Source organism: Poecilia formosa, unplaced genomic scaffold (genome assembly GCF_000485575.1).
Source record: "Poecilia formosa unplaced genomic scaffold, Poecilia_formosa-5.1.2 Scaffold21, whole genome shotgun sequence".
NCBI classification, from domain to species: domain Eukaryota; kingdom Metazoa; phylum Chordata; class Actinopteri; order Cyprinodontiformes; family Poeciliidae; genus Poecilia; species Poecilia formosa.
In genome coordinates this window covers 3279723-3305570 of record NW_006799960.1, presented here as the reverse complement: position 1 = coordinate 3305570, position 25848 = coordinate 3279723, and the positions used below count along the sequence as shown (strand labels likewise).

At 38.2% G+C, this 25848-nt stretch overlaps 1 protein-coding gene across 2 annotated transcripts in view; it reads left to right on the top strand.

Moving 5' to 3' along the window:
* znf704 (zinc finger protein 704) overlaps window positions 1-25848 on the top strand; it is a 51111-nt gene that overhangs the window by 4271 nt on the left and 20992 nt on the right. Inside the window, exon 2 of one of the 2 annotated variants that reach the window (XM_007547757.2) lies at window positions 4621-4805. In XM_007547757.2, coding sequence (XP_007547819.1) covers window positions 4621-4805 — 185 coding nt within the window. Of the gene's footprint in view, window positions 1-4617; window positions 4806-25848 lie in introns of both variants that reach the window. The other variant, XM_007547756.2, reaches the window with a different exon arrangement.

The following is a 25848-nucleotide window of genomic DNA, read 5'->3' as shown; positions in this document are numbered from 1 at the left end:
ATGTGTCACCTCAGTAGCTTGAATTTCCAAAGAGGACCCAGAAAAACTGTAGGAGTGCAGTATTATGTGCTTCACAGAAATTCGACTGTAGGAGCAAATTCATCTCTCGAGCATCACTTCAACTAGCTTTCAGGCTATAGGCACCGATACAAAATAGCAGAGCCTTGATAGTAAAGCTCAGATCACAGGGCTTGCTTACGAAAGATGATGGCGTGATCCGAAACGTGTTGAGAGAAGCGGGGGTCAACAAGTCAATTTTTAACAGTTTGGTGTGAAATTTTCCATCTTCGGTGTGGAAAAACATCACCTGCGTTACCTGAATTTAATATCCTTACATCTCTGTATGCTGTTAGCTCCACAAACAAACATCTCTGTGTCCACAAACACACACCGCTCTGACCTTTTGTGTCACTGTTGTCCCTCGGAATTTTTTTGTTTTGTTTTGTTTTGTTTTTACGAAGGTCTGAAAAGATATTTTAAAAAAAGCCAGTTTTCAAATTTTTGTTTCATTGATTAAGGCAAAAGAAGTTGTCCAACCTAAACTGGCTTTGTGTGAAAGACTCTAGTCTTTAGATAAATGATCTGTTGCCTAAAAAGTCTCATTCATGTCTAGTCATGTAGTTGATCTTTTCGGCAACAATCCAGATTACCCATGAACACACACGAACCTGAAATACTCCTCAATGCACCATTGTCAGCTGTGTGAGTCAGTCTGCTTATGTTTTGGCCTTTACTCTGATTGTTTCAACAGGCCTCCAGGCAGGAAGATGGAGAGCTACAGAGGTGTGGTGGTGTGTGAATTCATTCTGAGATTCAGGGATTTTGTTGTTGTTGTTGTCGTTTACATTTCTCCATCAATGTAAGCAACAACGATTGTTTTTTTTTGTTTTTTATCACAAACTTTTCTTCCAAAGGATGCATCTGCAGCATGTGATGGGACAAATTGAGTTTTTCTGAGTTTTTCTGTGATTAATATTGTTGTTCTTCTGGTGAGTAAAAGTGTCTTACTTCAGTCAGTTTTTCAAATACTCCATACCAAATTGATATTTTGTCTCTTTTTCAGTTTTCCTCATTGATCTTGTTTGGAAATGAATCAGACTCAATGAAAATGGTGAAAGAAATGCCATTCTTCTCCAATGAGTCTCTGACCACCGTGGACTGTAATGTTCTGTGTTGGCTAATGTATTCGAAGTGTTATGAACTTACATTTTACAAATTAGTGTAACATTTAACCTTTCGGTCAAAGTCTCATGGCAACAGATACTCACGCAGACTGATAGAAGCAGAGACGAAAATAACAGGAGAGAAGAAAATAGACACATATTGCAACTGATGTAGATATTATTTTTTTTACCATTATTATCACCACTGTGAGATTTTCTAAGACTGTGCAGCCCTAATAGAAACTGAGCAAAATGCAGCTAAGAATGCAGCTAAAACATTTCAGAGATTGAGGCATTAAGAATGGACAATCAAACTAGAGCACTGGACATAATGGCTATCCAAGAAGAAATCAGTAATAGCAAAGACTCCAGCTTTAATGCGAGTCAGGGCTTTGTCCAGAGGTAAGAAGAAATGTGGTCTGAAAGCAATAGCTTGGAGACCTATTAGACCGGCACTCTACCTGGGAAGTTAACTGTAGCGAGCCGGGTCATAAAAGTCCCACCTTTCTGAACACAATCAATCTGTGTTTTACTCGTGAGAGTTTAACTTTCCCACAGTAATACAACTCTTCAATGTTATTTACAAAGGTACGCCACTTGATCTCTATATGTTGATCCAAAGTTATCGTTCTTTATTACATTTCGTTTCGCTTTCAAAACTTGAGTCAAGCTAATGCTGCATATCTACTGGTTGGATGGGAAAGATAAAGACATTATGCTCACAAACAACACCTCTGTTTGCCCTGTAGGTATGACAACTGACCCAACCAGATCTATTTCTAGAGAACCTTTTTAGTTAAATTAGACTCCATTCTTATTCTGCGTTTCCAATAAGATGCATCATGTACATTCTTTATATTTCTGTTGAATAAGGTCAACAAAACAAACGGTATTCTTTAAACTCCAATAAATAGCCATAATGTGCTGTTATATTCACTATATCCATACTATATGGTAGTGTGCCTTCCACTTTGATTAGGATTTATTTTGGATTTATTTAGGTTGTCTGTGATTTGAAGAGATTTGCTATTTACCAGTTTTCAGCCTTAGAGATATAAAAATTTAATTTACCCCAAGAATTGAATGGCATCCTTTCTTTTTTTCATGTCTATAGTTTTCCTAATCAGCTCTGTTTATTTAAACTAATTCCAATTACAAAGACCATAAGAAAGGCATTGTAAACACTGTTGTAAAGAACTAAAAGAAAGTCCACTGTTCCTTGTGTTTTAGGAGAGATTGAGGAAGCATGAAAGCTTCCTTCCTTAATAGTTCGGAGAATCCACCCAGCTCATATCATGACCCCTGCTGAGATACTTCTGGGTCAATTTCACCCCATTAGGAGGAATAGATGTATACCAGTAGGGGATTCTGACAACATAATGAGCTTCTGTAGAATAATCTTGGTTTGGCTGTATTGAATCCTCCCCACAAATGTAAAAATGTATGACATGATCTAATTACTTTTATTAAAAAAGCTGTCACTGTCACGACCACAACATGTAAAGGTCAAACTGGGCTTTCTGTATATGTTGCAGAGCTAACATAAAACAGATGCAGACGGCGATGGAAGACATAAAAAAATAAATGTCAGACGAGGTTAGATGCAAGTCTGGAATTTTGCATGTTTATGACAGATTGTGGCGTATTCTGTTTTGCTTTTGTGAAGAAATGCTGATGTTAGCGTAAGAAGGAGTAACGTTTACTACAGAATACTACACTGTGCAAAAGGACATGTTAATTCATGCAGCTGTTTTTTGTCAGTGATTATTATATTTAAGAAGCTTGTTTGGTGGCATTATTCTCAGCCAACTTCATCATTTTTATTATGTGGTTTTCAGTTCCAGTTTGTGGGGACTGTTTTTTTTTTGTTTTTTGTTTTTTTTTGAAACTGCGATGATTTAAAGTCGCATGACAAATTTAAATATGAAGCTGAAAGATGTCTGATAAACATACTTCTTTAACAAGAAACAGTGGTTAAGCGTCTCAGTTCTAGATCAAGTTATGGTCTCAGAACTGCATCTTTCTCTCACTTGCATATTTCCAGTGATGTTAAGCATGGACAGCCATTATAGGGACTAAACAACCACAACTATTCTTATTAAGTTTACCTTATTTCACTAGCAAATCTGTTAATCTGCATGACTAGAGGCCAAATACTTCTAACATTTAACCAGATTACAAACCATTAAAAATATCAGCTTGAACTGCATGTGTTGTTACTATTAGAAGCAGAACAGCAAAAATCCATGATATTCTTCAAAATAACGGTTTACTTGAAAGCTGCTTCTACATTAATTGGTTCGATTTTCCAAAGTCATTCTAAAAAATGACATAGATTACATTAATAACATGAATTGTCGTTAAGTTAGCGTGCTATTGCTGGCGTCTGTTTATTCTTTCAAATAAAGGAAATTTAACTTTTAATACGCTTTTGTATTTTATCAACATTATTACTCAGTCACACTCTATTATCATGACTCCTTGAACATTTGTTTTTCTTAAACCTATTTTGCATTACTGTTCATGTAAAGCTGCTGGAAACCCAAGGATGTGTCTTATAAAACTTGAGACTTTACTGTTACATTTTTTTTTGCTGTAGTTATATATATTGTGCCAAGTTTTTCTTTGTGTACTTGGACCTTTTTGACATAAGATTATTTGTAGCAGTATGTGGGAGGACATACAAAAATATAGTGAATATATTGAATAATGTCCAGTATTTAAGAGTTTTCTAAGTATTTAAGAGTTTGAGTTTGCGGTTTTCATCTTCTTTGGCTTTGTGTTGAACTTATTGAAAACCGTAACCTTGTGATGTAAGAATAGTAAAATATTTAAAAGCACATACCTCTAGACGTGACCTAAATGAAATGTTTCATTTTTTTTTTTCATACTTTATAATCTAACTTTGCTTTCCATTTTTTTTAAAAAAGAAAAAAGCTTTTTTGAATAGGACATTTTCTTTGAGGAAAACTTCCAAACGCCAAAACGTCTGCAGGAAAAAGAGCTTTGTTTATAACTGACCACTGCACATTTTTTTTTAAGTTTCTCCAATATGTTTTGGAACAGCCGTTTAAGGTTCAGGATCCTGGAAATTGTTCTAAAACCACACTCCTTCATTTGAAATGTAAATATGGAATTATTGTCAGTATTTAGATTACAAGTTCAGACAAAGCCAAAACCTACCTCTTCATCTGGTTCTGGCTTAAAATCCCCCCCATTGTTTTATATCCTAAAGCTTCCCCATAATTGTGTAATATTCTTGTAATACAATTAAATACAACTACAAAGTTACATTTAGGACTACTCTACCTGCTGCAAAGCTGCTCCACTCATTTTCGAATGGCGTTGAACTGTGCATTTCTCATGTTTACAACATTCCTTCCTCGGAGTTGTGGCGAGATGTTTTTGTTTCGGTGCAGGGAGTGACTTGTTCCTCTGTTCGCCCCCCTGACAGCAGAGCTCCAGCAACGGGGTTTCAGATGGTCACAAGTTGGAGAGCGGCTGCTGGAGCCCAGAGGCAGTGGAAGAGCAGAGGCCTGTGGACGGGAAGCGAGTTAGCCGGGATCCCGACGCCCGATCCGTGTCCCTCCTAGAGCAGAAACGCAAAGTGGTCTCGTCCAGCATCGACGTCCCACATGCCAGGTAAGACCCTCTGAGAATAAATGCGTTCAAGCGCATACCAAATCTGAGGAACTGACTGTCTGCGTGGCTCCCAGAGGGACTTTGGCTCATGTTCCAATGCAGAGTTCATGGAGAGTTTATGACACTGATATGTCATCTGACAAGTAGGACACAGTTTATGCTGGATGACGTTCCATTTCTCGTCGTATCCTTGAAGCCGTTTTGGCAGCACGCAGAGTCTGATTTAATTTGGCAGGTGTCCATTTCTCCTGCCATTACACTTACATATTTTATCCCATCCCACATGTTCTTTCACACAAGTAGCGTCAGCGTCTTTAGATGATTAATTGCCAACCAAAGTTATCCAAAGCAAAATTATAGCCCTGTCTTGAAAGATTCTGGGCTGCACAAAGCCAAATTTACAGCAGCAGCTATTCTTGAAAACGTATTCATACCCTTTGAACTTTGTCAAATGTTGTCACATTTACAACGACAAACCACAAAATGAATCTTTGAGAGTTTATGTGCTAAAGCAAGTACAAGGAAAAGAGATTTTTTTTAAAAAAAATGTTTTGATCTACAAGCAAAACTCTGGATGTACCATCCTCTTTGAAACATGGTGGTCCTTGCTGTCCTTCAACAAGGACAGAGATGCTTTTCAGAGATAATGAAATTATGTAACTAAATAAACTTTTTTGGGACTGTAGTGAAAGTGAGACTGAATGCACAACACACTTTTCAGATTTTCACCATCACTATGAGACACGTCAGTACCAGCATGTAGTTAGAAGAAGAGATGGCAAACATGGATGTGACAAAATGTGAAAACTAGACATATTTACTATCTAGACATTATCGTCCCGAGAGTTCCCTGCACTTTAAAGGGATTTCAAGATGCACTGAATGCTGTAAGCTTTACCTGACCATATAAACTTCATCCTTTGCCCCCTTGAATGTCTTCCTCCCTCCACAACGCAAACACTAGAGGTTCATTATACTCAACATGTTCTCATCTGATTGAGTATATCTAAAATTTGTAAATGAATATGTCAATCTCTTTTGTCTTCTGTCTTAAATTTGCAACATGTAACATCCGATCCCATGTTGTAATATGTACCACATTACCATTTACAACTGTAAACCATTAGGATGTGATGTTGCATTAATTCATTCACTCACTGCGTTTCTGCACATAGAATCTGTTAGGTTGTCTATAGGGTCTGCAAGCAAAGCTAATTCGTTGAAACATTGATGGCTGTTAACATCATACGAGGAAGCAACGCTCCTTTATTAAATGGAAAATCTAATCCCTTTTCTGCAATCTAAATGCTCAACACTGTTATTGAACATCCCCTCTGGTTACTTGGTGTTGGAGGACTATGATTGATCACAACTTCCAGAAAAGAACAGGAACATCTGCAGCTTCATCACTACTTTCCAAGGTCCAGATTTGATATTTGCTTATTGATTTTTTTGCCCTGCCTTGCTGTCCATTTAGAGGATAAGTCTGGTTTTAAATTTAATCTCCTGTATGGATTGGACAGAACTTGTGCACCTGTCCAGCCATGATTCCCTCGTTGCATATTGGCTGTGATATTATGATTACTCACATAGTCAAAGTAAGATGGCGTATTGATTATTTCACAGCTTCAACAAGTAAAAGCCATTTTCCTTGTCCTCCCAGAGACAAGCACTTTATGAACAGCCCTAACATTGGTCATTAAAATGAGACCAACAACAAAAACGCATTTCAGCGTGGCTTATGGCACAATCAGTCCACACCAACAGCTATTCTCATTATAAATGTGGAGAGAAGTCGCAACTTATTGGTGTGGCAAAGTCTCAAAACTAAGTTCCCATTTTTCTCATAAAAATAGATGTTGCTGTTTAGCAGTTATTGGATTATCATTACAGAAGGAGATATGAAACGCCAACATGCTTTTGGGTTAAAAATGTAGGTTCAGAAACATCTTGTTTTTTTTCTGTTTACAGACGTCAAATTTCTACTCTGTAGGCTTAAAGGGGGTTGAGAGTATTATGTAGAATCAACATTTTTGAGCTTTACATCATTTTATAGTGTTATCCCCTCATCAAAAACATACCTGGAGTGTTGCTTTGATTCTTTCATGCATGTTTTAAGAAATCCTTACATCTCCCTTGGCAACCATTCAGGGGCACCTAAACCCAGGCTCTCACAAAGCAGTGTCTATTTCCATAAAGCTTCTCCTTGGAGAGCTCATCATACCAGCTACTTCTCAGCACAACACTCCTAAGAATGGTTGAAAATGTCATAATCAGAGGCATTGTTGTGATGACATGCTGAAGGCGGAGCGTCGGAAAGAGCAGGAGTTTCTTAAAGAGACTGAGAATAATTTCAAGGCATCAAATTGCAAAGTCAAAATTATTTTAAGTAATCTTATATATATAAAATTAACTTAATTATGCCCTAATGACACTGTGCCAGGAACATACATAATACCACCCCTTTAACATGTTTTTTTTGCGTTTCTTGGAGACTTTAAAACCAGACACTCAAAGTTCATCAGCATATTCTGCTAAATCAAAGCCACTACAAAATCAGACTTAAGTTAAAATACATTTTAGCCCAATTCCTGAAATATGCCTGTACACTGAAGAACACTGAAAAAGTTCATTGTTGCCTCATGTTTGTGCGGACTGCAACCTGAGCTTTTTTTCATTGATGTCCATAAAGTGACCTCTTCAGCACACTGCGGTATTATTACCTCAAGATTAAGATCCATGGCCCTCATCCTCCACACACCTGCGACAGATTTTCAGTTCTGACCTGATGCTGGAGGGAAGCAGGAGTTTCTCCTGACCACAAAGTTATGAAGAACTGCAGTTAAGACAAGGACAAACCCTGAAAGCCTCCCAAATCACAAGCTTATCTACCAGGCAGTAAGGCATATATCATGATGTAATCTGAAGAAGGATCAAGAGTATCAGAAAACTCATTCTGGTCCCTAGAACAATAAAAAAAATGCTTCATCAGGTTATAACTTAACACAGTTTAATTTTGAGCAGTTGTGTCTCTATTAAAGATGTTTGTCTACAGTTTTGGTTTGTACTCTGAGCCAGCTGCTATAGGCCTGCTCTAAGAGCGAGTGTGTGTGTTTTTTCCTTGCAGGAAGCAATTTAGCGAGAGCTGGTTGAGGTAGACTGGTAGAAATGAATGGCTCGCCTTTTGATAAATAACATTCTGGAGCCAAATTGCTGTGAGGGGAAGTGAACTGCAGCACTGGTTAAGGGGAAATCAGGAGCATGCTTTGCTTATTACTGCAAAACACCAAAACAACAGCTCTAAGGGTCCAGATCCTCAGACTCAGCAGCCAGGCCTCCCTTTCTATTATGAACTTGAGTTACTCGCATTTGGCTCCGTTCCTTGGCCTCTCTGTGATTTTTTTATTTTATTTTTTTATTTGTCAAATAATCCCACTTGCCTCATAGTATGGCTTTCTCATAGCCGTAAGTGAAAAACATGGAGTCTGGTGGGACCGGGCGGGAGTTTGACTTTAAAGCCAGATTTGATGCCACTGCAAAACAATTTGTTAGCTTCGTTTTTATTGTTCATCAGTGTGTTTTCAGATCAGCCAGTTCAGTGGGCCGAGCCAACCATGTGCTTCGCTCTCCGAGTACAGTGCAGCAGCCAACTCAGACATGGAGGAACGCCAATCACAAAACAGGAGCCTAGAGGGACTTTCAAATTATTGTTTATCTTTTGATAAAGTGGCTTGTCCAGTAATCCGCTTGTTTTTCGTTCTGCTCGTGGTTTTGCTCGTCTCTGTGGCCATTTCCTAGCTTTTGGACCGCTTGTATAACTCCCTGTTGGCGTTTGCGGTCTGAGTTTCGAAATAAACGAAAGGAGGAGTGAATAGGTCCATGTGAAAGAAGAGAGCAGAGTTGATTCTCTGGAGAGCGGGTGAGTGAGTGAGTGAGTGAGTGAGTAACGGCGTTAAGTGAAGGACAGAGTGAGAGAGCGTCTCAGCGGTTGCCAAAGAAAACAGTCTTTCTGGTTTGGATGCAAGTAGATTTGAGAAACCATGAGACTACCATCTGAGACGACAGCTCCTGTGATCTCTCGGTTTCCCACTGATTCTCTGTGTCGCTAATTTCAGCCTTTTCTCGTCGGAGCAAATGTAGATGTTTTTTTGTTTTTTTTCACTCGGCATATGCCGAGTCAAATAGTTTGATGAGCTTAGTTATTCACATTTACTGTAAAAATAGCAGCGAAAAATAGTGCTTGCAGTTATATGCTGTGAAATAAGCATTGCTCAACCTGTGTAATGGAGGGTTCCTACTTTGGAGCCATAATGGCTTCCTACATTCCAAATGTTATGTAATTTGTCATGGGGACTTCAGGAGGCAGTGTTTTCTGAGGACCTTTCATTGTAATGTTTTCTTAAATCCAAGCAAACAGCAAAACTTGCTTGAGAAACATGAAACTATATTGTGGCGTGAAGGCTGTGCAATTTCTTTCTCTTAAATCTTAGGCGCTGCTAATCTTTTTAAATACATTTTTGTTTTGAAAGTAGCAAGTAAAACTTTAAACTATGACCAGCTGTGACTAAAGAGCTTGTAAAGACAAACGAAAGGTGGGTCAGATGGATTCCTACTTAGTTTGGATTAGCCTGTAACAGCCATGGTGACCACTTTGGGTCCAGTCTCTGGCTTGTGTGATTTAAAAAATCTCGCATGACATCTGAATCTTTAATTAGATTGGTAATAACTGCCGTTGTGGCTTTGCTCAACTGCACAACGCAATGCCTCATACCTTTTTCGTTTTCACTGTTTTTTGAGTGAAATAATTCATCTATAGGATCCTAAACAGTTTACTAAGTGCTCCCTCACTTTTTTTTTTTTTTTTTAAACAAAGAGGGGATACAACCATATGTTTTTGCCATCCCGTCCTGTAATCTGGCCAATTTTTAAAGGTGCCGGGAGTTCTTATGAAATCTTTTTCAAACTAAAAACTGATCAAAATAACTCACCTCTGAGTTTGTTTTCTCCTGCTGTAATTTTGGGAAAAGGAGCCGTTTCATCTCAACCTGTCAGTCCAGTCAAATAGTGATGAGGAGGAAACGTAAGTGAATCTGAATTTTAATCTGAATTTTGAAATACAAGAGGAAATTTGCACAGATTGATATCTCCCTTCCTTCTATTAAATTAACATTTGATTTCTGACGCACTGATTCAACAAAGGCAAACCTCTCGTTGTTCAACATGGTGCTGATCCTCGTCTCCTTCTCCAGGCTCCCCAAGATTTGAACCAGCAATTATTCTATTGGTAGACTGAGTTTAAATCTATATGCAAATGGCACTTAATTAATTAAAGAGCCTGAATATCTATTAAAGTAAATCAGAGAGGTTAATCCACAGATCAGTGGCCAATGTCACCGTGATCTTTTTCTAAAGCCGTGAACCTTAGCATGTGCAAGTAATGGATATTTGGTCTCTTCCTTATTTCATTTTCTTTAACCTAACTGCTGGCAGAACTTATCTGCTAAATTAGAGATGCAACAATCTTAGATTTTGTGAAGCCCTGACCTGCCAACACTTGGATAAATTAAAATTTTAACAAAGAAAATGTTTTTTTTTCCCCCAGATCCATTCAAATTTAAGAGTTACTGTGTGCAATTTTGAAAGGAAAGAACTTTGATTTCCTGCCATTCATGTTGAAATTCAAAAATACTTTAACGCTAGATGGAAATTACTGTATTGTTTCAAAATGAATATAAAAATGATAGAATAGAGTTCACATTTTAAATTTCAACTTTAGTGTTTCACAGCAAATAATAGGTGTGTTGTGGTTATTATGTAGAACTGTAAAATACAGTCAATGTGTCTATTATCTGAAGCGTTAGTAGAGTCGCACCTCAACTGTGAGACTTCCAACATTTCCTTGATCAACATGTTTTATGACAGATAAATTAGACTATCTGGATGGTTAGGTACGGCATGTTTACTGATTATTTTAGTTTTTTGATTGACTGATCAGCAATATGGGGGATGTATTTAAAATCATCCAATTCCTCGCCCTGGTAAATGTTTCTGCATATCTCTGAATATTAAAGGGAAACTGGTGCCATTCAAAATACCCATCATTCAGTTTAAAGCTGTGAACAAAAATCTTAATGTTGTAAAAAAATATATATATATATGCAGATGAACCAAATAAATTGTCATTGTCAAATGCATAAATATGCAAATCATCTGGACAGTATTATTTTTAGTCTCTAAAGTTCAGCTTTTTCACACTTATCAAAAATGCATGAGGCCTGTGTTTTATGTGAGAGTTGGGTCAGTTGGTTTTCTGTTGCGTTGAACTAATCTATAGTACCCTGGTTTAATGGACTGATGCCCCGGAGTTCTGCATGAGGAGGAAAGCTCCAATTGATTTCATTGATGGGTGTGCAGTATGGTCGTCTATGGCGTGTACAAGGTGGTACCGATTGATGGCCGTGTCAAGTGTCTCACGTTGTGACCAAACAGAAGCACTAATGAGGAGATGGAGCGGCATCCTTCAACGGATTTCTGTTTTATAATAAATTAAGATGCTGCTCTAAGGTAGGCAATTAAATCAGCAGACAACATTAATTATTGCTGGAGTACTCCAAAGTGGTCTTTCAGGCTTACATTTTGTCTGTCTTGTTTAAAAAAAATGTCAGTAAATGGTATGCATACTTGTAAAACACAGACTGAGGTCTGAAATTGACAGCCTGAGGTTTGCAAATATAATGATACCACACCTTCTATATATTCAGTATGTGTGTTAGTTTACCAAACTAGACAAATCTTTGGCTTGGGGCAAAGACATGGTGACATTCTTCTCAAATGTAACCAATTAATAGCTACCCCTGCAGAAGGGCTGGATTTATAACAAATTATTGGGGATGATTAACATTATGAACATTATGAAGCACTGTTTATATATATAAAAAAAAATGCTGCACAAATAAAGCCTTACTGAATTATGCGTGAGATTTTAAGAATAAATGACCATTTCCTGGATAAAAATCACATATTCTTACACTGGTTTAAGTCAAGAAAAACAAAAACATCTTAAGATGTTTAGCAAATTAGAAGCATTAGCCATGTACTTTCATGTAATTTTAACTTCCACGATGAATCACGTCAATGATGTCTACCGCTTTAATTTCCATATGTGGTATGAAAGCACCTTCTGGCCTAACAGATGTGGGAGCGATACTTGCACCGTGGGAGAAGCTGTAATGCGTTTAGCACTCGTGCATGCAATTCCACCCTCAAAAAGGATCTGTTTTTGCAAACATGGCAACCCTGAATCCTTTAATTTCACTGTGTGGCACACATTCGTGCGACCAAAAAGAATGCACATATTGTCAACCTGTTCCTGAAATGTTTTTGACATTAAAAAAAAGACCATCTGCTATTAGGAGACATAGCTACAGTTCACAAAGTTGGTTTGTCTTGACATTTAAAGAGTTTAAAGAGCTCTACATAAATTGTTTCCAAAGAGGACGACAGTGGAACATCCTTTCACTTCTTAATCCAATAATGTCTTTGGTGTTCCCAAGAAGATCCAAAGCTATAAGTAGGCGACAGACCAGAATTGTAAATGAAAAAGAACAGCCAAACTAATCCATCATCTGCTGGGTTTCGCTTCACTGATGTGGAGAAACAGAGACTAGAGCTTTTGCGTATGATATGTTTTCTGAAAGTAGACCTTTGCCTGGAAAGGTTATCAGATTACATTAGTTTGTACTGGCTCTAATTCCATTTAGATAATTTGATTCATCTGTTCATCCCAGAAGTTTGGGTCCATATGCCAGCACTCCCTCCATAACTTCGTTAGTTTTTCTTTGTACTTTCATTAAAAGATCACGACAGTTGCAATTAGACATGAGCCAGTACGAGTGAAAATATCAAGGTTAAAATATCACTGCAATTGGACAAAATGTAAAACGAGATCTAACTTTTTAAAATTAAAATTTCTTCTGCTTATTACAGAATAGCCCCAATTATTGCTCCAAATTAAAAAAATATACCCTAAATTAAAGTGAGAAGTGGAGCTTTCCACTTATCGTAACTTTATTAGATGTTTCTTGCTAGTACCAGTTTGGACATCCATTTAGCTTTGGGACCATTTCAATTTGTCATAGCATAGATACAACAAAGTGAATTTGATCCATATTAGCACAATAGCATAACAGCTTCTGCTGATTGGTAAGCTGCAATATCATGATGCAAACATCCCATTCCATCACATCCCAAAGTTGCTTTGTTGAATTGACATTTGGTGACTGAAAACCTCTGGGGACACTGAATACATCATTAGCTTTGGAAAGCTGGTTTTAGTTGATTGAAGCTTTATGATGTTGGAGCGTTATTCTGCTGAAACAGTAGCCACTATGGATTTAAAGAATAAACATGGTCTGTCAAAACTCTTAAGTGGGGTGTGGCATTTACTGAAACTTAAATCGATACTAGATCCCTTAAGTGTGTCCTCCCTCTCTCTTTGCACCTCTACCGTCAGCACTAACCCTAATCTGAATTTTTGCACCTGAAATGGGGATTTATCAGTCCAGGCAATATCTTTCCAATTTGATGCTGTAATGAACATGTGTGGCTCATAGCTTTAGTTTCTAGTGCTTAGCTCAGAGTGGCAACCCACTGTAGACTTTTGCTGTTGTAGACCAGCTTCTAGGCTGAACAGCATTCAGAAATTGAGTACAGCATCCCCTTGTCAAGTGGTTATTTAAGCAGCTGTTGTCTTTCCGTCATCTCAAACCAATCGACCTATTCCCCTGTGGTCACAGACATCAACATGTAACTGCTGCTTATTGGATATTGTCCCGTTCTCTGTAAACCAAAGACTTGATAGTGTGTCAAAATCCCAATACATGAGCAGTTTCTGAAGTACACACGACACCCAGTCTATCATCAACTACCAAAGTGACTTAATTCCCATTTGCACCTTATTCTAATACTTGGATTTAACTTTAGGAAATTGCTGCTACTGGACTGGATGACTTGTTAACAATCAGTTAAATGGGTGCACCCATGGATATTTTCAAACCATGGCTGTCATTACTAAAAATAGTGAAATAATTGTAAGCAAGGGTGGGAAGAAACAAGTGAGGAAGGGGCAGCACTGAGTTCCTCTATTCTTCGTACAGCTTGGAAAAACTCAGGTTACTCCAGTACTTTCCTTGGCATCTTTTTAAATGGACCTGAAATTGTAGGTTAATGGTGTGAAAAAATTGGCATACCTTGATACGAGTAAACCTAGTACCCATCTTGCTCCTGTCTTGCAAAGATTTAAATTAAAGAGCTCTGCTGCCTAATCACACCAAATAACCAACCTTCCAAAAAGCATGCTTAAATCGTTGCATGTGTCTTTTGTTGAGGTTTTAAGCAATATTCTTTCACCTTTTTCTTTTACACCATCTCGCTTTCTCTTTGTCATTCCCCCTCCTTTGTTCTTCAAAGACATTTACCGCTAGTCTCACCTGTGGGTTAGCTGCAGTCTACAGATTTCTGCAGACAAGAACAGCATCATTGATGTACACACAAGCCATTAAAGCAAAGCTTAGTTTTACCTCATATTTACTATTTTAGGACGCCTCTTGTTGCATTGCATAACAGCATGTCAGTAGGTAAACAGCCAGTGGTATTTCTAGCTCTGCGGTGGACTATGAATGTCTGTGTGTACGTGGTAGTAAGAGGGGCAACATTTAGTGGAATTCAGAGAACAGCTGGCATTATTGCCCCCCTTGTTCTCCTAAATGGAGTGGTTGTTCAGACCATCTCCTGTTGTTCCCTCCGACGCTCACTGTGGCTGCACTGTCAAGGGGGGGAACTGGTGACATCCACAAAGGAGCAGCAGTTTGTCCTGATTATAAACTCCATCACCTCCGGCTCTCCCCACCCCAGCTTCACTCTCGTCCCTGCTGTAAACAATCGGTGGATTTGGTCACATGAGCTGTAAAGCATCTGCGGACGAGGGTGTTATTGTTTTGATTCTGGTTCCACAATCTCAACTTCCCTCCCATGTGAGCCGGACTCTCTTTCCCTCTCTCTCTTTTTCTCTCTCTCACTCCCTCTCCTCTCTTTCCCTCTCTCTCTTTTTCTCTCTCTCACTCCCTCTCCTCTCTTTCCCTGTCTCTCTCTGTATGCAGTCACTTTAGGGGTTGGGGTGGGGCTACGATCTTGTGCCAAACACGAGGGCTGCGGAGCTGCAGAACTTGGTGTTTTTGTGCCTGAGTGTGTACTTGTGAGTCGATTGTGGTATCTTTGGCAGCATTACCTCACCACGAGCTGAAAATGGATGTGTTTACCAGCAGCTTCTCTCTATCTCTTTCCCTTTGTATCTCTCTTAAGGCTCCTTCTTTTATTTTCTCTCTTACAGCTATTTGAGACTTACAGCCTGGGTTGGTTGGGGTTGATGCGGGATAGGAGGGAAGAGGGTGGGGTCACAGTGCTCCCCTAAGATGGACACACAAAGCATTTCCTTGATTTGGGGACTGCTAACATGCACACATACATATGGTGTATAGCCACAGTCCTCCATATGGCATGCATAATTCATGACCTCCCACCGACTCCTGTGTAAACACGATTGCTTCCTTCGGCGTCTCTTTGTTAGACGGTTGGGCGGTTGTAGTTTGTATTAGCATAACTTCACCAACACATACCTTAACGCCTTTAAAAGTCATGCCTTATGCCTATCTGAGATGTCAATTGCAGGTTTTGCAAAGCTCTGAGCTTCTTCTTTAAGAACTACAAATAACTGAATTTTATTTTAGCCATCCTGCCATGAATGATCATTAATTAATGAAAGTGGTAGCAGAAGCAACATCAAAATGAAGGAAAAGAGAATTAGCTGTTAATGCAATTAGCACTTTAGCTCAGTGTTTCCGAACCCTGGTCATCAAGGCACACTACCCTGCATGTTTTAGACATTTCCCTGCTTTAACTGACCTGTTGATTGCAGTTCAGCAAAGCCTGTTAATCTCCATCATTTTAACTCTGGTGTGCTGAAAGAAGGAATCACCTAAGACATCGAGGGCAGTGAGCCTTGAGGACCAGGGTTGGAAAACATTTATTAAAACATTTATTAAGTTAAATTTATCTTTGAGATTTTCAAAAGTCTGCCAAAATTTCTAAGTGTAGCATGTTCCCTAACGGACCGGGATTTGAACCTCAATAGGCTAAAGCCAAGCAACTTTGCCATGCTCCTTTAAGCCATCCTGTTATCTGCTGTAAGTCATGCTCTTTCTCACTGTCTCACATTCTGTAGAAACCACCAACATATTTACAGGTTATCATCCAGCCAGGGGCACGATGACTAGAACTGTTTAATGATGAAATCCCCAGCACTCATCAAAGTCTTGCTAGTAGCGATACCCAAAAATAACTTTCAGTCTTCTTTCCACAAAACACCGTCCACACAGAAGTGTTGTGGTTTGCCTGACCACTTTGGTACGATGCATTTGCTGACTGAAAAAAAAAAAAAAAAAGATTTCTGAGTCTCTGACCAGCAGATCAAGCTAAGAACCAAGCAAGCTAAGGTCCCGATCATAAGTGGGTTCCTCTGTTGTATTCGCATCATCTAAAACTTTTTTTTTTTTTGCAACTGGTTGGATGTTGGTCTTCTTTGGCCATAATGTCCATTTGTTGATTCGTGTATGGCTAAAGAAAACTGCTGTGGATTATTATGTAAATGTGGGATCAGGTTTTCTCTGAAGCAACGTGAAAACCCCCAGCTGCTCCTCTTTTCATTCAAGTGAACTTGTTTTTCGTCTCACTGTCTAATCCTTCTGCTCTCCTTTTTATTACTTTATTTTTTTCATCTCCCCTTACGTTGTTTCCTCTTGATCAAATGACTGCATGAGCTTTCCAACCCTTCTTTCTCTCCTCCCTTCTTTCTTTCTGTTTTCACCTCCCTTGGCTCTCGCTATTCAATCTTGCTTTCTCCATCCCTGCTTTCCCGCTCATTTCCCCCTTCGTTCCCCCATGATGTTTCCTCCACACCCTAGCCCTCCCTCTCTTCCTTTGTCTTCCCTCTCCCCCTGCTTGCTTTGTGTGTGTGTGAGACTGTATTTTTCTTCCCTCTGACTGGCAGAGAAAGATGTTTGCCTGCTGCGGAGCTGTGTGCTGGCATTACAGTAGGGTGTGTGGCTAACTCACACCCCCATATGAAATCACTTGGGATAAACAATGTGAGGCAGACACATGTTGTTTATCTGAGCGTTCTTTAGCTAAAACCTGTGTCAGGTTTTGGCACCAAAGCCTCGTTGAAATGTGTAACCCACATGCTAGAGAAGGCAGAGTTTGCTTTTGTCTGTCTTTCAGTTTGCCTTTCAGCACGAGCAAGAAGTAGTTTGTAATTAATTTTTTAATACGCATGAAGGTTCTCCGACAGCAGAGCGACATACGTGAACATTTCCAATTAAGCATGCAAATGCTTCTGTAATTTTACACACTCTGGAGGTTTTCATAATTAATTTGTAGCCCAAACACATGATTCCAAGCTAATACAGTTGGATCGCGAACAACAGAGGGACGCATTTCATTCATTTCACGTTTTTTTTTTTTTTTTACCATTAAGGGTTGTTTATGTTTTTAAACTTTTGACCGCAGACAGTTGTGAGTAAACCCAGCCAACCTTGACTCAAATGCCAAGTGACAATTGGCACGTTGGTTGGCTGAAACTGTCCATCAATTTGTTCCCTCGCTTGCGGCTCCTTTGAGCATTGCTACAAAGACATGAGCAGCATGACGACACAAAGACAGGTGGAATGAGTGCAGCTCAGGAGTCCAGGCATCTTGATCTGTGAGATACATGCTGGCGAAGCCAAGGTGTTGCATTTCAATCCATGTGGATTGTAGATCGTAGATGATCATGAGTACTTATGACAAAAATGTCGTCTTATTCTGGAAGGGCTAAAAACTGGACTAGGCACAGTGTAACCATTGTTCTGGCTTAGGGCCACTGACGGCTAGGTAATAAGAGCCGGGGCACACTAAAGGTCAAATCCTAAAATCGCTTATGGAAAGAACCCAAACTTCCCTGTCTAGGTTTGTGCTTAGATGGAGGGTGATTTTCATTTCAAACAACTTTCTAGCTTTTCTCCCCTCTCTGCCCTTTGGGGAATTACAAAATTCACTGACAGTTCCTTATGCAATGCACAGATTGCTCAAGCTTGTGTTGGCAGAGCTGGAACCACAAGAGACCACGCTTAAAACATAAATAAATCAAATATAAAATAGTTCAACTCTGTGTTTTGCAATCAGAAATTACACATTATTATATTTGACACACTTTATCATTTCCAGATTTTTCGTCTGTGTTTAAGGCAAATTTGACTCGATTTCAGATGGATTTGTCTTTCACCGACGCATAAAGTACCAGGCACATTCTTAAATTGTAGTTTTCACGTGAGCCAGATTTAGAGATGCAAATAAATTCTTATTAAAAGATTGAGATGTATCTGGAAAGATCCATGATGTCTAACTGAGAAGTTTTTGTTTGAACTTGTCAACATGGTTGAGCAGGAACAAGTACCAGGTGGTGTATTGCTCAATGTCACATCCTCATCCCATGCAATAGATTAATCAGAAATTATCCTACTCTGATGCAGACCTTCCACTCCCTCTAAAAACACTTCTACTTCTTTCATTGCCAAGAAAAACCTGAAAAAAGGTCATCCATTCCTGCTTTGGCTTGTTTTAATTGCCTCATTAATGGATAATTTTCTTTACTTTTATCTGTATCTATTATGGTGCTAATGGACTAGATATGCATTAAATCTTTCACTATCATGTCTGCAAAACAACAAAGCTACATGGTGGTGGTAGTGTGATGATCTAGGGCTGTTGTGCTGCTTTGGCACTTGGGAAACTTGATAGGATTGATGAAATGAGGAATTCTGCTTTCTATCGGAAAATCCTTGAACTGCAGCATCAGTTCATGACATAAAGGTGAAATGGTACTGGGTTTAGAAGCAGTACAGTGATCCACAGCACACTAGCAAGTCCCCTTCATAACAACTAATAAAGTAGAAAGACCAAAGGAAGGTGTTGTAATGATGTAGTCAAAGGTTTAAATTGATTAAATCCTGAAGCTGGCCAAGACCTGAAACCTGCAAAAACAATTCAATAGGCCAAAATCCAACACAGCAACATAAGACTCACTGCCAATAATCACAGACACTCAAGGGCAGTTTGTCCTGCCAATGCAATAAGAGGCCAACTCCTTTTTCATGTACAGTATGCCTGGGTTGATTTGAAAAGCCCTTTTCCCTGATAATTCAAAATTGCATTTTCCCTTTATTTGTCTGATGTCATTTAATGATCAGAAACGGTGTGTCTAAAGATACACAAAATTGATGAAATTGTTGCTTTTTCTCAGAATTGCAGGGGTGATGCAGTTTACAAGTTTTACACAAAGTAACTTACAAATCATGTATGTCCTTGAAAGGAAATTGTATAACAGCATTTCTTCTGGATAAAGGGATTCATTTTTGCATAGTTAAGCAAAAAAAAAAGCAACAAAAATGCAGATGAAGAATAAAGGGGAAGAGGCTATTATGAAGGGAGAATTGGAATTAAAGGAGCATTTTGGTAAACATTGAGTTGAAGGCCTCATCCTTTGTCCTGCACCTTTCTGCCCGTGTTATGGTCGACAGGTGATTGGACCAGGTTTTACAAGGCTCTCCATCCAGACGTTTTATGACCACCTTCATCTAGAACACACATGCACTTACACTCTCACCGAAATACACATCTACACTCCCCCGGCGCGAATATTGGTCTCCTGAGAGAAAGGAGGGGTTGAAGGTGTCTGTGGAAGTGTCTTGGTGTGTCTGATCTGGTTACAGCCAAGAGGTTTATGATCAAGCTGCCTGGTGATAAAATAGGTTCCCACGTTTGGTTGTCTTCAAGGTTTATGGCATTTATTGGCAGAATGACTGCGTTCAGAGGGCAAAGGAAGAGGCAGGAGCACTTAGGGCAACTCATGCCGGTGACCTCCACTATCCTTACGACCAGCATCAGTAAACACTTTTTCAAGCACAAACACTTATCTACTAAACGGAATGTAGGACATAGGAGAGGGACAAGGTTGCTAGGAACTTTATGTTACGTGGATAGGATTATAAGAATTAGCCCACAAGCATTTCACGACCTTATGACCTGGTATGATAATAGGCATCGTCATTAACATATTCCTGATCGAAATCTGAAACTGAGGGAGGAGGTTTCCTTTGTCAGTCTGATCGCAAAGCTTCTGTTCATCAAAACAAGCCCCTAACTTTCATAGACAGTCCTTAGAAAAACTGGTTGAACAAACTTTGCTGATGGCCAATAGTTTTGGTGGTTTGGAAGCAACTCGTGAAGGTTTTTTGGTGAACTTCTGTGCAGAGAATCAGCCAAAAGACAAGGTGCTTTTTGGCTGATACCGACTTGAAGATGAATGAGAAAAACTGAAGAAAAATCTTTAAAATTATTATGCCGGAATAATTTGAAATTTTATTTGACTTCAAGACCATGTCAATCAATCGATCAGTCAATCAAGTTTATTTGTATAGCACATGAGAACATTTGTGCTTTAACATTTTTTTTCTTTGTTGTTAAAACAGTGTTTCTTTCCAAGATATACTGCTTAATTTTTTTTATTTTTTTTATTTTTTTGCTTCAGTAAAAAAGTATTTACCGACAAAGTTTGCCGTGACCCAGAAATCTGATGGTAACACAAACGTATTGTGTTATACCACTGCCAGAAAAATGACCTAATGGATCTACTGGGAAACGCATCACCTGATACTTACATGTGACAGAGCTCAGATGCTTCATTCCTCTCTCCTAATCCCTCTGATGACTTCAGGCTACATCTGAAAGATCAATCTTTATGAAACAAAAACAAAAAAAACATAAGAAAAAGATTGAAGGAGTACAGGAAAGAAGTAACGGTTGGAAAAAAAATCAGCCATAAACCATCTCTGAAAGTCCTTTTGGCTGTTATTGCTAAACCTTTGTTCAAATTATTTGGCAATTTGACACATGGCTTCATTCAAATTCATGTGCTCCTGCAAATGTATAGATGTGAGCAGAGTCAGACTTATCCTGAAAATAACACATTTTCTGATTTGCACACACACGCACACACACACACAAGACCAAGCGAGTAGCTCGGAGCAGTGAGATCTTGTGTATTCCCTCCACTCATTAGAGGCATACAGCAACATCAATTCAGGGGAAACCCACTGGACTCTGTGTGTGAGAGAAGGGTTATCTGTGCTCCTACTGACCTTCTTTTGTGTATTCTTCTCTCTCATTATAATGATTTGCATTTTAAGCATGTCTTCATAATTAATCCTGGGGTCATTTGTTTTTGAAAAATTAGATTTTTTTTTTTAAATAACTAATGCAGAGATGCTATGTATGATTTATATGTCTTACAGTATTTTTATTTAGTGGTGGGACTTGATTAAAAATTTTAATCAAGTTAATTGCAGGGTCTGTAATTGATTAATAAAAATTAAATGCATTTTAAAAGAAAACCATATGTAGAAACACACAACAAAAGTTCCCACTCAGGACTTTTGCATGTAAAAAAATAAAAATAAAAAATGTAATAAATTGTGATTAATCTTTTTTTTTTTTTTTAATCTATGTAATTAATTAATCAAAATTAACTTGTTACAGTCCCAACCACCCCAAAAAGTTGTATTCATAATTTATCCACATTTTAACCTTCCTAGCTGATGTCTGTAGATGTTGCTTCAATATTTCCACATAATGGTCTGCATTTTACCATCTCTTTGGTAAAATGCACCAGTTCCTCTTTTAGCAAAACGCCCACTCAGCATGAAGCTGCCACTGCTGTGCTTCATCATTGTGAGGGGATTCTCGAACTTTCAAGCTTCCCCCTTTATAACCACTTCAGTTATAATTTCATCAGACCAGAGGACATGTCTGAAAAAATTAGGGTCTTTATCCTTTAGCTTATTTCTAAATTGTAGTCTGTCCTTTTATGTTTCTTTTGTAATAATGGCCATTTCCTCTGACTGTAAGAAGAGGAGTCGTTTTCCTGTGGCTAATGACACACTCTTACCAGCTTCAGCCAGCATCTTCTTGGTTTGTTCTGTACATTTCACAAAGAAAACTCATCTTGCGGGAACAGAATCCTCTCCTTCCTGAACAGTGTGATGACTGGTCATTACCACCGTTTTTACACTTGCATATAACTTTTTTTTTTTTGAACAGATGCCTGTGGCACCCTCAGGCATATGGAAATAATGCCCAAGGGTGAACCAGACTCCATAGTACGCAATTCTCCTCCTTAGATTTTGCCTGATTTTTTTTTTCTATTTAATGATGCACAACTAGAATACAGCACATTTGAGAAGCCTTATTTAAATACGTTCATGGTCGTGTGTCTGACTGAATGTCTTACAGTGACCAACATTTTTTAACTTAACATACAGCAGAAGTTTTAAACGGTGTATATTCAGTTACACCATCTATTGTCATATGTCAAATATGTCAGTAAATTGGGCATCTGTAATGTACAAGTCAAAAGGAGTATGATGCAAATGGTACCTTTAACATTACCGATTCACAGCCACCCAATTACATGAACATACACAGAGTTACACTTGAATCTGGAGAGAATGTAAACCCTGATGACAACAAATAATACTCATAGCACAAATAGGAACTTTAGAAATATAAAATAAAAAATAAAATTATTTTCTTGAGTTATGATTCAAAAATTAGCTCTAATTTCCACCATCATACTATATGCGGCATTTAAAATAACTGAGTTTTTTCCATATTCATAGAACTTTTTGTCTTTTTTTTTTTTGCCTTTTCTGAAACAAGTTGGGACTATTTGTTCTCTCGAGTTGAGTAAAATCTTCTTGCCAATAGGCAAACATATGAGATTCTTTACTATGTTCCATGTTGGTTTTTTTTTATATATATATATTTGAAAGTTCAGTTATATCTTTCCAATAAATTAAAACCTTTGGGCAATTCCAGAACATATGACTCCCTTGAATAAGTCCACACTTGTCACATGAAAGGTCAACAGAAGGGAATATTTTGTGACGTTTCTGTTTTGTTTATTTTGAATTACAGAAGTCTGCTCGTTGTGCATATTAAGGAAGTGCGAATTAATGTTACGATGCCTCCCGCTGTTCTCTAATCTCCCTCCTCGATCATCCTGCCTGGATATTTTGAGGTCATCGGTAGTAAGACGAACCAGACAGGTTTGAAACATTTTTGTATAATTTGGATATTCCTCCCGTCTTACGGGCATTTGCGTACAATGGGCAATTCTGTAAAATAAAACTACATACCTGTAAATATTTCTTGAATTGTGACTACTACATTCTCACTTTATCTATTCCATTGATTTAAATATTTGATAATGTATCTAAAATGTTCTGAACTCCTTTTTAAACCAGTTAGTAAAAATTGTGATGGCAATTGAAGGTGCAACTGTTTGGTTTTCAATAACACGGCTATAAAGTCAACTCAATCTTGAGCGAATGTGTGTTTTTATGTGGTGGGATTTTAGTTTCTGCTTTGTGTTTCAGCTATATGATACCAGAAAGATTAAATAGACATAGAGCTCATATTGTCTGCCTGTCCTTGGCATGTCTAGTGTAGCTCTATGAGTTTGTCTACATCTTCCTTTTTGATTCAGGCACCAGGAGAAACCATGCTGAGCTGCAAGCATAGCACCTACAAAAGGGATTAGCTCAGTTCAAGGAAAACCATGTACATACAAAAGAAAGACAGAATCAAGCAACACCACCTGCATACCAACACAATCCATAAATCCAGCCTGCAGACATTACATGTACACCCGTAGCAGTCAAGTGAATGTAACGTATGAACATAATGCACAATGGCACAGGAAAAAACTCAATATTTGAGAGATTGAAGTTTTAGACTAATTATATTTGACTTTTATGCAAACATTTAAAAAACTAGATGGCTGAAGTGATTATATGTAAATATGTAATTTCTGATAAGCTTGAAAGATTTTTTTTTTTTCACCAGTGTAGAGGATTCGCTAGACTCCTTTTTACTGGTGTTTGTTTATGATGAACAGCCTGAGGCTTGCATTAAACGGACCCTCTATCCAGCAGTCTACTGATCCAGATGGGTTTATAAGTCTTCACTCTCATTTCAAAGGTCGGACAATATAAAGGAGCCTCTTACCTGCATTGGAAATCTAGGACACGGTCTTGAAGCGTGCACACGTGTCAGTCAAAAGGCTTATTAAAAGGCAGAAAGCAGCAAGGAAGATCATTCACTTTCATCTCTTATTTCATGCGAAGTAGGAACAAATCTGGTCTTATATACATCACTCTGACACATACATTCACTTAAGGCCCCTGTCTCTGCCCTGCAGCTCTTTTCCTCAATAAACTCGCACTATCTGAAAACAGTTTTCAAATAGAACCATCGCTTCATCTGAATGAATAAAACCATTGCTTCTCACAGTCTGGCTTTTCCTTTGTCCTCATATGTTTACATTAGAGATAAAAGAAAATCTAAGAAGAATACATGGACTCTGAATAATTCACAAATGTATTTCTTTATTTTTATAATTTACTGCAAGATAAAAATCAAAAAGCAATGATAACCTGGGATCAATTTATTCATTCTGCTCAGGTGTAGATCCTCCCACTCAACCCACACATTCAACCCCGAAACATGATGACAAGAGGGATGTGATGTAGAAATAAAAATATTGATATTAAAATTTCCACAATGTGGGAATAATTGCTAAGCCCGGTGCTCGGGTTGCTAGGGGAGTCATCCAGCTGCCCGCCATGTTTTTGAGGTAAAACGTGTTTATAGTTGACAGGAGATTTGAAAATATCACTCAATAGCTCTGCATTATTGAAAGACTGGAAGATTAGTACCTAAACACCAACTATAAAGTCTTTTAAAGAGGCAATCGTTAAAAAAAAAAAGCTAAAATAAATTAACAGTGCTAAGCCTGGTGGGGGCACAAGTAAAGCCTGGTGGCCCGCCAGGCTTATAAGGGAAACCCTGCAATGTGAAATAATGTTTTTCTTTGAAAACAACATACAAAATTTGAAATGTAAATTATATTTTAGAAGGCATTTCCTCTATGGTCTGCTTTCTGTCTCCCTAAATAATTTGAGCAACTCTCGTCTCATCAGTCGGAATTTATTTTGTTAATTGTACTTTTGGATTAAAATTTAGTTTTAATAAATGTCCAACTTTTAGTACTGGAAAGAAAGTGTAATTTCCAGCTACTTGTGATAACTTGGATTGGAAAAAATGTGTGCCCAAGATAATTTTTTTAACATCTCAAGACTTAAAAGATTCTTTGACGATTTCTAATACATGGATGGATAAAAGATATATGATTAGCATTTCTAGCTGTTGTGCAGAAGTTCTGACTACCACAGAAGGTTCTTGTGTAGATTATAATTCAGCACGAGTGATGCATAGATGTCCTTCAAATATTGTAATAAGTAGATTTGAATACTCACTCACTTGGTAAGGTCACAAGAGAGTCAGTGCAACTCAAAGATACTTTGCTTAGATGATGTGAAAATCATTTTATTTTATGGCAATGTTTTGAGGGGGGGGTGGCAGCTGAAAGGCATTTTAAATCAGATTTCTTTGTGCATTTATTAAGTTAAGTTTGTAGGTCCAAGTAGAAATCATTGCTATTCCCCTGTGCATCCGTCTTTGTTTACATATATGATCTAATTTCCAATTTTATAGGAGCAGAGGTGTTTGAGCTGGCTTTTTGTCGGTGCATATTCCATCTCTCAGGGGTGATTGGCACGAAAATGCTTATTAGATTTAAAAGAAATGGGCTTAGAGGAAAAGCAGGAAAGAGGGCCGTGTGTTTTTGTCTTTGTCTTCTTTGATATTGAAGATTTGTGTGACCTTATCATTAATTTAATGGCTAAAAGACAGTTTGCTGGGTTTTTAATTTATTTTTTTTTTTTTACAGTGCATCGTAAGAGGTGCATGACAGAAAGAGGCTGCTTGTGCATCA